This window comes from Apiospora kogelbergensis (assembly GCF_038363985.1).
Source record: "Apiospora kogelbergensis strain CBS 113332 chromosome Unknown utg000005l_segment0_segment0, whole genome shotgun sequence".
NCBI lineage: Eukaryota > Fungi > Ascomycota > Sordariomycetes > Amphisphaeriales > Apiosporaceae > Apiospora > Apiospora kogelbergensis.
In genome coordinates, this window is record NW_027117422.1 from 2137926 (window position 1) to 2154081 (window position 16156).

Sequence of the window (16156 nt, forward strand, 5' to 3'; positions counted from 1 at the left end):
CCCGGGTAAAGGCCAAGGACGGGCGTCACGCAGTGGTGACGGCAATTGCCAAGAAGCAAAATAGGCATTTGCCGGTATTGCGATTAATATACAGCAAAAGCTCCGCATGGGCTGGGGTCGCTTGACAGACTCGGTAATGACGCCTGATTGGACCAGCACCCTCATCCCCTATATAACAACACTCACAGGCCCAGCCAATGCGAGGACGAGAATAGACCAGCTTTGCCACAACGGTCAGGAGCCTGCTCAACCCCCACAGACTAACTGTGTTGGGAGCTGTCTCTCGGCATGTTGCTTGCGTGTTCCATCATGTATCGAGTCTCAGAAGAAGTCTACAAGCTCCTCCGGATAATAACACACGTGGACCACATCTGCCGTGGAACGCTGCAGTGCCGCATCACTCTGACATGCCAGACAGACAGAATCTCCATGGTCGCTGGGCCGGGGTCACGGACGGGCGAGAATGCTGACCGACTTTGAAGAAATCCACGTGGCGGGCTGTCCTCCAAGACGGCGACCTCGTGTGGCTGTTGCATATGAGAACGTCGGGAGTTGGGCCCTGGTGTCTGTGAAGACCAGCGCTAGTCCCTTTCTTACGGTCGCCAAGACGACGGATTCTTTCACGTGCACAACACGAGATGGAATGGGAGTTCGTCCACCAGCAGAGAGTCTATGACGCGATCTGCTGGGTTCGGGGAGTTTTCGAAGAGCGAGTCTGACCTCGATTGGCCCGACGAGGTGGATCCAGATTCTCAGGTCTGGATTTCCTCCCCAACTGGGACATGAAAATGCCCGACTCAGAAGCACATCGCTCCGTGTTTCAGATCGTGGGGATTGACAGCTTCCAAGGCCAATACTTGCTTGGTCCAGACTTCTCTTTTGCCTCCCATACACAACGCTCCAACATGGCTGGCCCCGTATACGTACTGGATAATTACTATCTTGCCATCACCTTACTCATCACTATCGCATACCAGCTGTTTTTCTTCTCCATCGCCTTCAGTTTCAAATTCGACAAACTGACTGGTACGTGATTCGCGCTGCTTCCCCTTCCCATGCCGTCTACCTCTGCTGATCGACTAAACAACCAGACTTTGCGGGTGGGACCAACTTCGCCGTCTTGGCCATCATCACCCTCGCCTTCAGTGCACACCACCATGCGCGCCAGGTCGTCGTGTCGCTGTTCCTGGTAGCGTGGGCCCTGCGGCTGTCTGGCTTCCTGCTGTTCCGCATCCTGAAAACGGGCAAGGACGACCGCTTCGACGACAAGCGCGACAAGTTCTTCCCCTTCCTGGGCTTTTGGGTCTTCCAGATGGTCTGGGTCTGGACCGTGTCGATGCCTGTCACCGTCCTCAACTCGCCCAATGTTCAGCAGTACGAGCAGCCGCCCTTCGGCACTGGCCGTGACATTGCGGGCGTCATTCTCTACGCAATCGGACTCGTCACGGAGACGGTGAGCGACGCGCAGAAGTTCGCCTTTCGCCAGGCGAACGACAAGAACGCCGTCTGCGACACGGGCTTTTTTTATTTCAGCCGGCACCCAAATTACTTTGGAGAGATTCTGGTCCAGTTCTGTGAGTGCCAATTTTGGCGCAATTGGTGCCATGGTTTGGCAAGGCGAGAGAGTGCTAACATACACAAGCTATATATATGATTGCCGTGTCGCCTGCTGCCGACGGCTATGTCGGAGGCCAGGCTTTCAAAGCACTATATGCCACCATTGTGGGACCCTTCCTGCTGACCATCCTGCTGATGTTCGTCTCGGGCCTGCCGCTCTCCGAACGACCCGGCGCGAAGAAGCGGTACGAGGGAGGCTTGAACTGGGAGGGCTACAACCGTTATCTCCGGCGGACGAGCATTCTAGTGCCATTTCCGCCGCAAATTTACGAGCACCTGCCCACCATCGTGAAGCGCACGGTGTTCTTGGAATTTCCGATGTACGTTTTCGATCCCGCGAAGCACTCGGAGGGCGCGCCGGGAGCCCGGTCCGCAGAGGAAGGCCAACAAAACCGGTCCGGTGATGGTGGCCATGGCCGGCAGAGCGGCGAGCCGCTCACGGAAACGTGATTTTGATCTTTACGTGAAGACTATATCTTTACAGCGAACTGTTCGTCGTGTAGCTACAGCAGCCTCTCCCATTTCAGCATAGGCTCTATAGATGACGACTGCTTTTACAAGGTAGAGTCAGATTAGCCTTATCTGTTCAATACCCACCCATCTCACAAGGACCTCGTGTTTTGTGCAGCTTCTCCAGCTCTTCCACCTGCTTAGCATCCGGAAGCACGCCAGGGTGGCCTCCACTCCCCGTGAGAAAACCCGGGGCCTCGAGGGGCTGGTCCAGACTCTCCTGGGACCCAGAGTATTCCGACGGAGGTGCTTCCTCTTCGTGGGACTCGCAGCCCTCGGGTATTGGGACCATGGCCGACTTGGTGTAAATATGGATGGCCTTGTTCCAATCCAGACCTTTAGTGATGCACCCGCCCTTGACCGACACCACATTCTTGCCCGGAGTCGTGTGTACCAAACGGGTTCCACAGGTACGACAGAAATAGCTATTGTTCGGGTTAAGTGCGTGTGTCTAGTACCCCTATCTACTCACGGCCGGGAGGCTTGGCTTACCAGTGCATCGTATGGCCGGAGGGGGTGGGTCGTCTGATGGCAGTCAAAGTCCTGTCAGCAAGCACTGGTCTGGGCTGTTTGGCCGATCTGGGATGGAACCCACGAGTAACATGACAGGCCCTCTACACTAGGCAGCGGGAACTTGGGGAATATGGCACTCGTCCCGAAGGCCGAGGACGTTTGTAATCGGCATTCGAAGCAGTGGCAGATGTACAAGGCGAGTGGCTGCTCAAGCGGGGTCGTGAACTGGACGGCACCACACTGGCATCGGCAGTCCATAGTGGCTCTGATCGGGGCTACTGGTGCTTGGAGTGAGAGGTGTGTAGAAGAAGGATTGGACAGACATGTGTTTCTGATCTTGATCTTGCCAGAATAAGTCTTGTTATCACCCACGAGCTACATACACCTGGGCAGTAATTAGTCATGTCCGGGTCGAAAAGACGCATCGATTTGATAGGCTGACAGCTGCATTCATCGCAGCGAGCCGAGCCCCGCCATCGCCAACAGCCGCATAAATACACCCGGTTTGAGTCATCCGGCAATTAAAAGCGAAGCCACATGCATGCATGCATGTCTGACCGGACCCGACAATCAAGCCTATCATGTCGCAAGTGCTGCCTAGAGGCGGCGTTGCATTGTCCAATGGCAGTCCAATAACCGCATCAGTTGGAGGGTTATGTAAGTGCATAACGTATGTACGACGTAGTCAAGCATGCCACCTATCTCGATCAGCCTTATCCATCCCCGGGTTCGGCGTCCTTTCCAGTTCGTCAATCGCGCATCGCCGCTCAATCCGCCGCGCCACGTCGACAATTGGCTCGTCCACCCACCGGCAGAACAAGTCTGACAGGGCCAGCACGAGCGGCACGAAAAAAACAAGGCCCAGCAGCCAGCACAGCGTGCGCTGTCCCACCGTCTCGACCCCCGTGAGGCCCTTGAGCCCGAATCCGGCAACCGTCGCCGCCGCCGCCGCCGACGACGACGACTTGTTGTCGCCTGCATTTTGACCTGGGTGGCCACTCGCGTGTCCCGGGCTTAAACCTGGGCCCTTGCCGCTGCCTAGATTCTGGATCTTGACGTGGGGCGGCTCGCCCGTGATCTTGGTTTGGAGCAGCTCGAGCACGGGGCCGTGGACGATGTACACGGCGTAGCTCACCCGGCCGCAGTACTGGGCGAACCTGCTCTCGAGCACTTTGCGAGTCAGGCTCAACCGGCCGCACGACCACACCACGCCCACCGCGCACAGGGCGAACCAGAATTTCTGGGGCGTCGTCGGGTCGTTGTGGGGGAAGGCCGAGGGCGTCCAGGCGTCCAGAACGCTGATGCCCGTCGCATAGTCGGGCTGGTTGTTTGGCCACCCGCTAACGTAGAATGCCGTCAGCAAGATGAGCCAGTGCATCGCCTTCTCCCATATGGACATGCCGTCGTCGCCGTCGCTGTCAGCCGGGTCGTAATGCTCGTACAGCTTAAGTTGCTGCTGTTCGAGGCGTTGCTCCGCCGCCTTGAGATGGGACTCGGCCAGGAGCATGCCAGCGATGAACTCGAAGGCGGCCCACCGACCGCAGCTGAGGCAGTAATTCATTAGGAAGAGGGTGACGAATAGGCGCACGTGGGAGCGCACGCGCGACAGTGTCAGCAGAACGACAAACAGCAGCATCGAGTGGCACATCTCGATGGGGATGGTCCAGAGGTGTAGGTCGTAGAGGGGGCGCAGCTCCGTGTCCCAGCTCCAGGGCCACAAGACTTGGTAGAAGACTGACGTGGCCCAGTGCTGCAGCTGGTCCCGGAAGGTCGGCTGCGGCTTGTAGACCAGCCCGAGGCAGACCAGGACGAAGACGACGCACGTCGACACCAGCGGTGGGCCGTACAGCCGAATGGGCCGTCGGAAGGCCGAGGACGACAGGGCGGCGTGGAAGCCCTTGAAGTTCCGCGCGCGGATTTCTTTCAGCGGTTTGTACGAGAGGGCGAAACCCGAGATGACGAAGAATATGTGCACCATTGGCCGGCCCGAGAAGACAAGGCGCAAGAAGGGCAGTTGGAAGGGCGAAGAGGCCACGCCATCGTTTTCATACGGCAATCCATACGTCGGCAGCATGTACCTGTGGTTCTCCTCGGTATAATGGCAGAAGAAGACGAGGACGGAGGCGATGCCTCGCAATCCATCTAGATATGATGTCGGGTGCAAGCGCCGCGACTTGGAGCTGGCCGGCTGGGATTGGGGCGTCATGGATAGATCCGGGTTGAGCTTTTGCGTCACATAGCTCGAGAAGAAGGAGTACATCGATAGCGAAGATGAACGAGCCCGCACCATTGTGGCTCACTTCTATGCGGTCCACCGCGTGAGACTCTTCACAACAACTCGAGTCTTATGCTACGGTAGCAGACAAATGCGCAATACCCATACTGGGGAGCAAGAGAAGAAGGGACCCTCGCTCAAGCTGTACAGCTGTTCCAAGAAGATGACGGCAGTACTTCAATAGGCTGCTCGGGAAAGGGGGCGTATGGTCTAAGTATCCAGTTGATACAGTGTCCTGCACTTGGTGTCTCAAGGCTCATCCGATACGCTGAACTCCCACAAACCGGGCCGGAGACGGGGAGACAGCAGATAGCACGTTAGTAAGATGGCGAAGTCAAAGACGCCGGGATGCAAAAGAGAAGCTTTCGAAGAAGAAAGACTAGTAGGGAGTGACAGGCTCAGGCTCAGGCTCGAGACCCGAAGGCCAACTCTGGAGGCGCTTAGGCAATGGGAGGGTTTGGGGATGGGATGATATCGATGGAAAATGAAACGCTTGGGAGCTGTGTGTTTCCAGGCATGGCAGACAGCTGCTGCCCTGCCACTCATGGTCGTGCCATGCTCCTGATCGCATTGGAAACAGAAATAACGGGGCCCGGGGACTGCGACGTTCTGACCTGGGGCGCTATGCCAATTCGGCGGCGATCCTCCACATCCCAAACGAATGCGGGATACCAAGCCGTGAAGATGCTGTTGCTGGGGCGTGTCGAGTCAAGCAGCCGGCCAGTGTGCCCACCCGTAACAGGAAACCCGCGATGGGTGTTGCGCAATCAACAGGGCAAGCAGCAGGGCAAGCAGCAGGGCAATCAACATGTGGGACATGACGATCTACTTGCAACGGCGAACCTTATATATGGGGTGGAATTCCCCCACAAGGGCCAAGACTGGTTTATATGTAAGTACATATGTAAGTATGCAAGTACAGGCAGGCCCATTATTAGCCAACTCGGCTTGGACAAAAGGCTTGTTTTCCGGGACATTTGATCCCGCGCCATTCAACGTCAAAGTCGCAACCCCCACGGACATTTGGGACGTCTGGGACACCGTCTGGGAACGGCGCTACTGTCGCTGTCAATCGAATCAATCAATCAATCAATCAATTAGACTTTCTTTCAATACAAACCCCAATGCTCCGTACACCACACACCATATAATAGGCTTCAAACCATGGAACACGCACTCTGCGTTACGCGGATTGGCTCAATAATCACCGGCTTCACAGCCCAAAGGAACGAGGAGCTGACTGGCCGTGGTCACGTACCGCTCTCATCGGCGAAGTAATTCTATTGACAAAAACAGGGAGAGAGGCCCAGCTGAAACCCCGGTGCTGCTGCTACTGTTCTGATCGATGAGCAGCTCTACTGTTCGGATCGATGGGCAGCTCATCCAAAACGTAGCGTGCGTCCAGAACGACTGTCGGTCTTTGGTTTTCTTTTTTCTTTTTGGTCTAGCATGGCTTTGTCTTGTTCCGCGTTGGCGACGAGACGCCCTTCTCGAGGTCGCTCGCCTCGTTCAAGTTAATATCGCTCACTTCGCTGTTGGACCGAGTAAAGGTGCTGCTGGTGGCCGCCGGATAGTGCTGCCTCTCGGTGGCCAGCCAGCCCTGTCCCGTCCTGCAGAACTCGTCCTCGTAGCCATATCCGTTGCTCCTCGCGCCGCCTTTGCCAGGCCAAGCACCACCGCCCTCGCCCTCCTCGCCTTCGTCGTCGTACTCGTCCACGGCCTCGTCCTCGGAGTAGGAAGAAGGCCAGGCCCGCGAAGCGCAGTCCAGGACCCGGATCGGAACGTAGACGAGGCCGATGACGCCGTACGCAAAGGCGAAGCCGACCAGCCGCATCAGTCGCAGGAGCGTCTGCCGCGCCTCGTGGCGGACATGGCGCACGGAGAGGGTGACGATCGCGAAGAGGCCGCATAGCGTGGCGGCGACGGAGAGGACCATGGTATTGAACCCCGCTATAGTCATGGGAGCTTCCGTTTCAGGGGTTTTTGTTTGGCCTTGGGCGGCGATGTCCATCTTTGTTTACGCTGCCCAAAAAAAGAGTGCTGATCCAAACAGGTAGGGAAGGGAATAGGTAGGTAGTATGTATAGTGATTGCCGATTTGATACTTCGTGTACGGCTATATCCAGCCTAACTGCGAATTTGTTGTTTTTGGTTTCTTGTCTATGACTGACTTGCCACTCCCCGAACGAGAACTCCTTATCCACCTCGGCCCGAGTGGCTCAAATAGGTTTGTTGAGGACCTGGAACGAGCCGTACTCCATGGCAAAGCGGCAGTCTGGTTACGTATGTATATATGACTGGATCGGAAGGGGGATGGCCAGTTCCGCCGGAGAAGGGGGTGAGGGGGGGCATGCAGGTGCTTCTATGCGTTAGCCAGAAGGGTGCATGGCGTTGACCGAATATTGGTGGACAGAGAAGGGCCCAAAACATGACCAGAACTGCGTCGTTTGTGACGGCTTGTCAAAGTGTCACTTGTTCGCTTGGCCTCTCCTATTGTTCAGAGTGACGATGTTTACGTGGCAGGTGAACGAATGGCCACATGACAAGCGGGTCACTGACCCCGTTATGGTGAAGCCACAGACGGGAAAGAACGGACGACATCGGAATATGCATCTGGTGATCCAAGGGGGAACGAACAGAAAGAAAGAAAAAGGAATGGTATCAATTTCAAGACCCAAGATGCCCAGTAAACAAGCAAGGGTGCAGTATGTCGACATCAATCTTCGGCGGTTGGCGTTGTGCAGTATTTATGTATGCACTTGCCCCCTACATAAGGCCATGGGCCCTCTTCTTCCCCGGCCAGGGGGTGGACCAAAAAGGCACCGCAATGTGGCTCAAGATGCGACATCCTACATCCGCTCGACACAGATAACTTCTACTGGCCGCGAGCCTTTTTCCCTATTTTCATTGAGGCCCCCGCCAGCATCCGGCACCACGCCATCTTACCTGCTGCTTCACCTGGAGTACGGCGGTGGGGATCTTGGCATAAGGGCGGTACGGCGAAAGCAGTTTCGTTGGTGCAGTATCGTCACTACCTCTCTCGACGACCCGTTTGCAGACACAGGCCTTGTCGTCACACCACTGGAAGTTGAATTTCCTGATTTGTAGGTGATGTTGCAGGCACTTGTATACTTGGAGTCGAAGCTCGATGGTCAAGTCAAGGAAGGGAAATACGAAAGTCCTCTCTGTATCCATGTTAGGTGATGCTTAGTGGTGGTGCATAGAGGCCAAAACAACGACTGGCTGCTTCTGCTGCTGCATATCTGGATCCTAAGTTGATCCCCCGCCGATGCTATTAGAATGTGATAAATATCTTTCTTGGCCTTGGAAAAAGCATGGAAAGCGCGATCTACTGCTGCGTGGAGGATAGCGAAGGGTAAGACAATTTACACTACCGAAGAGCCAGTCAGACCTACATATCAGCAACAAGGCCTTGGCCAATGCCAGTGCCGTCTGAGACTGAGCCAGCAATACGGCTTATTATATGGGAGCTTCGTCTTACGCTACGCGACAACCGTAGTCGTCGAGTACCTTGATGATTTTGTTTCTGGTGTTACCATCACATAATGAGAGCCAAGCATGTTATATTTCAAAGTCTGAAGCCAAGAAGAGTGCAGTCGATCGAGCCGTGAATTGCATTTTTCCACCCGAACAGCCCGAGTCGATGGCAATGCTCTTGAGTCACGGTTTTAATGACAACGCTTGTTGTCTACGATCGGAGGAAACAGCTACCCCCTGACCTGTCCTTGCCTAAGGCGCGGGCCAGAAATAGACTTGAACATCGCTCCTAACGCTAGGCCCGCACCCTGGCCAGCCGCCGCGCCCGAGGGCTGAGGCGGCCGATCAAGCATCTCGATGTCCTTGCTCCCCCCCACGGCCGTCGCGCCCCCGGCGGCTTCATCCTCATCGTCCTCTTCTTCGCCGTCGTCATCCGAGTCCGGGTCGTCCACCATCTCGACCTTCTGCCGCAAGCCCGTCCGCACGTTCTCGACGCCCATCTCCACCTCCTCCTCGCTGAAGGGCTGCTGCGCCTCTTGCGACATGTACGTCGGGATGCGCTCGTTGAGCATGTAGTCGCGCGCCGCGAGCCACTTGTCCACCAGGTCCTCGCGCACCTTAGTCTCGTCCGCCGTTGCGTGATGGTTGCCGTGGTTGTTTGCCGACGTGGCGCAGAGTTCGCGAAACGTTTTGCGGCCCTCGTCCAGGGAGGCCTCGACGCCCGGCTCCGCCTTCTTCCGCAGGAGCTGGTAGAGTATACCTTCTTGCGTGCGGCCAGGGAAGTTGGTGGACGGGTGGACGACGATCCGGCTGAAAGCTTCCCTGTTGTCTTTGGAGGCGATGATATCAAGGAGCGAGCTTATGTTGTGCTGGAGGATATCGGCGGATGCTTGAAGGGAGTCACTAATTGTGGCGCGATAATTGGCAATCAGCATTCTCTGCTTCGTATGTATGCAGATCAACACCACAGGATGCCAAGACGCCATAGACTTACAGGTTGGGTAATGGGTGGCTGTTGATCACGTCGTGTTTTAGACTCCCAATACTGTTGGAAAGCTGAAAGAGTCGTTGGCGAGTCTGCTCGACGGCCTTGAGCTCTTCGGGTGAGATATTGAGTGACGCCATGGTGTAGGATGAAGCGTGATGGAAAATGGAGAACAATGTTGGAGCAATTGGCTGGAGGGTTGACGACCGAGACTGGCGATGTTTAGATATTGGCGGGTGGATTGGATTGGACGCAAGCAGAAGTTTGTTTGGTCGGGAGTTGGGGAGTTGGGGTCAGAGAGAGTCGAAGCTCAAGGCGTGCGGCTATTGCCGGGCAACATCTGGGCTGGGGTAGGCATATCAAAATAAGTATCGAACTTGGCAGGGTACGTACTCAAGCAACCCCACGCTCGATCTCCAGGGTCCGCATCCTTTCTGCAGGGTCGTCCTTGGGCTCAAACTGCTACGTCACGAGGACATACATACTGACTGACGGGGGTCTTGGCAACTTGGGATGTGAAATTGGTAAATATAGTATTGATAATCAAGGCCGAGCGACACGCCATCTACTAACCTCTCTACTTACAAATCAACTAAGAAAGAGGTATCATCATTTTAGACCAGTCGCTTTTAGACCCAGGTTTATCATCAAATCAAAATCAAAACGCCTTATCTGTCTCCTTGTCGTGCTATCGTCATCGTCAGGCCTTCTCATTCGCCGGGAATGTAAACTGAAGTGCAGTCGTTAGTCATTAGTACAGCCGAGACACTACTCGCCATGAGAGCCGGCTTGGTCGACAATCAATCGACTGGTTTCATGCCCGTACTTGTCCACCGTCGGATATCGGGCCTTGCGCTCAAGGTCATCCAAGGGGAGGAATGACCGAATGTACCTATTGCCTTGGATTAGCACAATTTCCCAAAAGCACAAAGCCGGATAGGTCGGGCACAACATACTTTGCAGTGCCTTCTGCATGTGTAGCAGGATCAAAGTCCCAAGAATCAAACCGACCAATCTTGAGGGCATCCCATACTACCCGTCTCTTCCTCTGGGAAAGAAGGACGTCTTGAGTGATGGCGTCGAAGTTCCATCTGGCTTTAGCCTCGGCCTCAAACTTGGCGAATTTGAGCTTGGCCTCTTCCTCCTCTGCCGTCAAGGGCTCCCCCTTACAGGCCACATTCGCGAGGTTGACAAGTTCAAGAGGATCCCGCTCAAGGTTGAACAGCTGCGGCGCATCGGTGGGGCAGGTGATGTACTTCCAAGGTCCTCGGCGGATCATCATGAGCGGACTAATCGTGCCTTCGCCGGTGTATTCCGAAATCACAGTATCGTGGCCTTCACGTCCCTCGAGGTGAGGGAGCATGGATAGTCCGTCCATGGGAAGATGTACAGAAGGCTTTGTGCCCACCAAATCACACAGGGTGGGCAGGATGTCCAGTGTAGAGACATTCTGCGTAACGCGATGGGGTTGGAACTTCTGCGGGTATGAGAAGAGGAGAGGCACTCGAACCGAACTCTCAAAGTAGCTCATCTTGTACCTTCATACAAGGTTAGACCAAAAAAACGGAAAGATATGCAGGGAATGAGCTCACCAAAGACCGCGCTCACCCAGCATGTCGCCGTGATCGCCACTGAACACGATGATGGTGTTCTTATCAAGCCGGCATCTTTTCAAGGTATCGAGCAATTCGCCAATGCAGTCATCGACAAAGCTCACAGCACCATAGTATGCTCTTTTGCCCGCTTAATCTGCTCGTCCGTGAAGTCTTCATCCCAGATATCCGTCACTTTCATCAACCTCTTGCTATGCGCGTCTTGCTGTTCTTTGGGGATCTTGACCTTGGGAAGGTCGATGTCAACTCCTTCATAGCGATCCCAGTACTTCTCTTCGATGGTATAAGGATCGTGCGGGTGTGTGAGCGAGACCTAGAGTGTGGCAGCCGCAGTTAGCATGATGGCAATGACAAGGGCTGGAGATGGGTTGGTCATGCATCTGTAGCAGATATTCTGTCTCCCAGATCCCTACCCGGCTATGCGTCGTGTCCATCCATAAACTTTGGCTCTATTCTTCATATACGTACCGTCATACAGAAAGGCCTCTTGTCCGGCCCCTCACGGATGTGGTCATAGAGGAACTGCTTGCTCTTGTACATGACCTCCTCGTCATAGTCCAGCTGGTTGCTTCGCACACAGGTGCCTGCTTGCAAGATGGAGCTCGCATTGTGATACCACTCCAGTCTGCGTTCCGGATCGTCCCAGTTGACGGCCCAGCCGAAATCGCCTGGGTAGATATCACTAGTCAAGCGGGTTTCATAACCATGGAGTTGGTCTCCGATGAAGTGCATCTTGCCAGCAAGGGCCGTGTGGTAACCCTTACTCCGGAGGTAGTGTGCATAGGTAGGCCAGTCGCTTGAGATCTGGCTTGCATTGTCATATGCGCCAATCTTCATGGGCAAGACGCCGGTGATGAGGGACATGCGTGAAGGGGCACAGAGGGGGAGGGGCAATAAGCCGAGTCGAACTGGACGGATCGAGCGGCTAGGGCATCGAGATTGGGGGTCTTGATCTGGGAATCCGGGTTGTACATCTTGAGCTGAGGAGCGGCTAGCTGATCTGCCATGATGAAGAGAATATTGGGCTGCTCAGGGGTTGCAGATGCAGGTGAAGAGTTGCCATTGCCATTGCCATTGCCATTGACACCACCAATGGGTGCCGCCGCCGGTGGCGGACGGTGACCGTTGTTGGTGGTGTACTGGGGGAAGGGGAAGTGGGCATGGAGTTGAGATCGGGTGCCATAATGCCCCGAGATAAACAGAAAGCGGGCAATTGGCCAAGAAGAAAAGAAACGAGTCAAGGGAGATCTAGTCGTCCCGTGGAATGCTTATTTGTGTTGCAGGAGGGCTGGGAAGGGACACCAGTAAATACAAGTATGAATCGAGCCAAGCGCCAGGGGATGATAGCCTTGACAGGAACAGACGGACGGACGGTGATATGAGCAAATAGCCAAAGGCAGGGTCGATGCGGCGGCTGTTAAAAAGAGGAAGATTGCTGTCCAGTCCACCTTTGCAGAACAAGGAAGCACTGATGCAATAATTTGGATGAATGAGAAATCGAAGCTTACGAAGGCGCAATACCTAAGTCGGAGAGAGATGACCCAGTACGGGAAGTTACCTGTTGCTGTTCCTCGAGTATGTCCCAGAGTGAACAGGATAGAGAGCAAGTCGTCGAGGACTAGGCCCGGCAAAGGCTGGGAACAAAGGAGATACTTGTATTGTTCAGTCTTGCGTGCGAATGGTGAAATATCACGTTTGACACCGCTTATTTCGCCCATACCCATGATTGATAATCCGACCCCCTGGGGAAAGACTAGGCTATTTGCCGTAAAGCTTGGCTGCTTGGGGTGCCAAGAAGGGGGGTGTAGGACAGAGATACCAAGCAGTAGATGGGATGGGGCTGGGCTGGATGGGCTGGATGGGCTGGATGGGCTGGATAGGCTGGATATGCTGGGGAAAAGGTCGTGGTCTCGTGCGTGCTCGGCGTTCTGCCCAGTGCCCGTCCCACGTCCTGCCGCTAAGTGCAACACTAGGCGAGCCTAGCTCAGATAGAGATGCGCTAGTTGTCCTGCATGCAGGGGCGTTTAAGCAACAGCACTACTACAGATTGTACAGCTGATCCGATACGCCGTGCTGTCCAGGCTGTCATACATGATACCGCCCCCTCACCGCGTCGAATCAAAGCCTGCCCAGCGTCCCAGCGGGGGAGGGACAGGCGGCCTTAGACACCACCAACGGGTGTCGCCCGTCAATTGATTGCTCACACAAGGCGGACCGACTGCCGGCCATCCTGGGTGCCCCTGGCCGACTTGCTAACTGACTTACCCTGAAGCGTGAAGCCAATCGACCTACTCAGGTGGGCTTCAGAGTTCGTAGGTCAGCTGGTTATCTCTGACATGGCCATACCATGCAATATGGAGCAAAAAGGTTCTGGAACAATGCGACTGATAGTTGTCCGCCTACCAGCTCATTTCCCGGCTGCTGGGTCTCTTGGTTGCGTCAAAGCCGACGATCGATAGACGGCAGAGATAGGAAGAATGTAGCCAAGCCCCGGATAAGAGTCGGCTATCATCGAAAAAAAACAATCAATCTATCCGGCTGGCGGTGTCGGCTGGCTACTCGCACAACGCTGTCACGCTGCATCGGAAACCATGACCACAGCATTCGCTGCCTTAAGCCGGCTCTATATACAATGGCTCATTATGCAGATCCTAGTTGTCAGCATTGCATGGAGAGAAGGCTTGGTGGAAAGGAGTGGCAGAAACGGTACGCTCGGCATCGAGACGACGAGCGACAACACCGTCGTCACCCAGACATAGCTCACTCTGCGCTACCTATACACGGTGATGTGTATGCCTCGGCAGGATGACGATGAAGGGAATTAGAGACTTTTTCTGCTGCGAACCTATGGAAATCCACCAGAAATGGATCTGGAACCAAGGCCTCCGGCGTAGAATGGCCGAACGGGAGACAGTTATTCGAACTGTCTCACAAGACGACTATCTCTCTTGGCAAGTGGATTATAGAGGAAAGTGCACGAGGATCCAATATGGATGACGAGGCTTGCGGTAAGGGGATACGCATCCGTCGGTCTGGCCTTGCTTTTGGTTCTCATTCTCCTTGGTGCCCAACTCCAATACTTTGGGAAGGCGTCAACCTTCGGTAAGCAGTAGGCAGTAAGTAGGCTTGGGTGGACGCTGCCCGCAAAGCTATCTGCGGGCCGCCATGTTACTTCTTGGCGTACAGCGGAAGCCTAAAAGCTTTCACATCATCTGATCTAGCAGGCTGGAGGGAGGGAGAGGCAGAGCAACCAGTCCGTACGCCACTTGCCCAGACCCCGGAGCGGTCGGAGGGCAACCTGGAGTTGCTGTGATTGGCGAACAGTATAAAGTTGCCTAATGTAGTATTAGGAGACGAGTGAATGATAGGTCATGTAACCAGCATAACACATGATTGATCCAGAGTGCTCGACGCCAAGACCAGCGCCAAGACTGTGAAATCGAAGCAAATAAAGCCTGTAATGGACCGCCGCTTTACATATTCTGATAAGCAATACCGCTGCGACTGCCCGGAGAAACCCGCCCGTGTCTTGCCCCAGGATTCGCGTTGGTTCCCGGGCACTTTCATTGATGATTTACGTAGCATTGCCCGAAACATTGGTCTGATCATAGGGTCAAGTATGGCTTGGCAGTGATGAAGGTGATGTGTATTAAAAGTAATAAACTTTGCCTCGAGATCGACATACATGCGACTGACATCGGGCGTCTATGCACCAAGCCGCTAATCAACCACGGCGGCGTGTTGTCGGGCCCTTGCTCTTGGGAGTCGCAGTTGACGACCCAGAGCTCGAAGGCGCAGCTACGGGGGGCTTCCTTCCTCTTGCCCCGAACCTTGGCTGATGGTGCATTCCAGTAATACACCATCTGCGCGGCCAGGACACAGTTCAGAGCGAATCCAGCAATGAAGCCATACAAAATCAGTTGGTCGTCCACCTCCTGCAGCGTAGTGAAGATCCTAGACAAGGAACCGGCGAGGTAGTTGAAGACCTAAAGAAAATCCGTTAGCGCGTATGATCGATATGTTAAATATGTTGATTGTCCTCAATGGTCATCGTCGGCCACGGTGCGTCGTCATGGATCTGGTGCCGTTGGGCCCAGCAGTTGTGCTAGCCTCTGTCTACAGACTGAGCCTGGAACTACAGCCTGACATGGGAGCATAGGATCCACTGTTTATGGCTCGACACGGACAAGACCCTGAGCTTTTCGTCCAAAACCTAGATCGCAAACTTACAGTGAAAGCACTCAACTGCCCAGTTCCACCCTGCTGCCAGATTGCGGCGATCTGGGGCACCTTGCTTGCGACACCCAAAACACCGGCACCGGCCTGCAAGTAGCTCAGCGCGTTCGAATCAATGACGGATTCGGTGAACAGCGACACGACGCCGGCAGCGAGCGCGGCGACGAAGAGGGCGGCGACGCCAGCCCGGCCGCTGTAGTTGAGGACGAGGACGGTGATGACAACGTTCTGGCAGAGAATGAGGGCGGTCTCGCCGAAGGTGCTGAAAGGGAAGCCGTTACGGACGTTGTAGGCCAGCGAGATAAGGTAGGACGACGTCTCAAGGAGGTAGGACAGAAAGGAGACGCCTGACGCGGACTTGGAGTTGACCAGCTTCAGGATCTGCGGTACCTTGACGATGGAGGACGCGCCAATGATGCCGATGCCCAGGCCCTTGGAGATGGCCAGCTTCACGCACTCGGTCGCCGTAGGGTCGAGGTCGAGGATCAGCGTCTTGTAGCAAGTCTCGCCAATGATCGAGACGCCGAGGTCGCGGATCGGGCCCGGGAGGTTGTTCGTAATGGGCTGGAGGGGCTCCAGCGCGGACTTGAGAGCCTCCATCTTGACGGTCGGGTGGCGTTGAGGGTATGTATGCTTCGGAGGAGGGTTGGATGTTCAGGAGTCTCCTCTGAGGGCGTCGCCAGAGTAATGCCGTTAGGACCTGCCAGATTGCAAAGTCTTACGCGAAAAAGAACAGCTGTTGCGGAAAAGTTCAGGGTGACGAAAAGGTGGGGACGCGGCGACAAGGGGTAAGGGTTTTAACCCAAACCCAGCTGGAAAGAAAGAAGGGTCGGAAAGTGAGTCTGCCTTAGTTGGAGCCACACACACACACAGAGACCTCACTAAGACTTGGCCTGCAGTGCAGGGAATA

The 16156-nt window shown here is 55.0% G+C and overlaps 7 protein-coding genes across 7 annotated transcripts; 1 reads left to right on the forward strand and 6 right to left on the reverse strand.

The window, feature by feature from the left end:
- Positions 1-905: 905 nt before the first annotated feature.
- On the forward strand, positions 906-2067 carry PG998_007289 (uncharacterized protein; the record flags this gene model as incomplete). The annotated part of the gene is made up of 3 exons (XM_066874105.1): positions 906-1026; positions 1092-1574; positions 1643-2067. The coding sequence occupies 3 exons, from the start codon at positions 906-908 to the stop codon at positions 2065-2067; spliced, it is 1029 nt and encodes a 342-aa protein (XP_066730050.1).
- Positions 2068-2203: 136 nt separating this feature from the next.
- Positions 2204-2898, reverse strand: PG998_007290 (glutathione-dependent formaldehyde-activating enzyme; the record flags this gene model as incomplete). Its single annotated transcript, XM_066874106.1, has 2 exons — positions 2204-2552; positions 2723-2898. The coding sequence occupies 2 exons, from the start codon at positions 2896-2898 to the stop codon at positions 2204-2206; spliced, it is 525 nt and encodes a 174-aa protein (XP_066730051.1).
- A 427-nt stretch (positions 2899-3325) lies between these two features.
- PG998_007291 (uncharacterized protein) lies at positions 3326-4930 on the reverse strand (the record flags this gene model as incomplete). The annotated part of the gene is made up of 1 exon (XM_066874107.1): positions 3326-4930. The coding sequence occupies one exon, from the start codon at positions 4928-4930 to the stop codon at positions 3326-3328; it is 1605 nt and encodes a 534-aa protein (XP_066730052.1).
- Positions 4931-6359: 1429 nt separating this feature from the next.
- Positions 6360-6926, reverse strand: PG998_007292 (uncharacterized protein; the record flags this gene model as incomplete). The annotated part of the gene is made up of 1 exon (XM_066874108.1): positions 6360-6926. The coding sequence occupies one exon, from the start codon at positions 6924-6926 to the stop codon at positions 6360-6362; it is 567 nt and encodes a 188-aa protein (XP_066730053.1).
- A 1728-nt stretch (positions 6927-8654) lies between these two features.
- PG998_007293 (RNA polymerase II mediator complex component Med8) lies at positions 8655-9537 on the reverse strand (the record flags this gene model as incomplete). Its single annotated transcript, XM_066874109.1, has 2 exons — positions 8655-9315; positions 9407-9537. Coding segments are annotated over 2 exons (792 nt in total), but the record flags the coding sequence as incomplete, so codon positions are not given.
- Positions 9538-10165: 628 nt separating this feature from the next.
- Positions 10166-12734, reverse strand: PG998_007294 (uncharacterized protein; the record flags this gene model as incomplete). Its single annotated transcript, XM_066874110.1, has 7 exons — positions 10166-10289; positions 10354-10935; positions 10990-11064; positions 11115-11323; positions 11479-11935; positions 11983-12149; positions 12519-12734. 7 exons carry the CDS (start codon positions 12732-12734, stop codon positions 10166-10168), a joined length of 1830 nt encoding a protein of 609 aa, XP_066730055.1.
- Positions 12735-14696: 1962 nt separating this feature from the next.
- PG998_007295 (Mannose-P-dolichol utilization defect 1 protein) lies at positions 14697-15846 on the reverse strand (the record flags this gene model as incomplete). Its single annotated transcript, XM_066874111.1, has 2 exons — positions 14697-14996; positions 15241-15846. Coding segments are annotated over 2 exons (906 nt in total), but the record flags the coding sequence as incomplete, so codon positions are not given.
- Between the last annotated feature and the right edge of the window lie 310 nt (positions 15847-16156).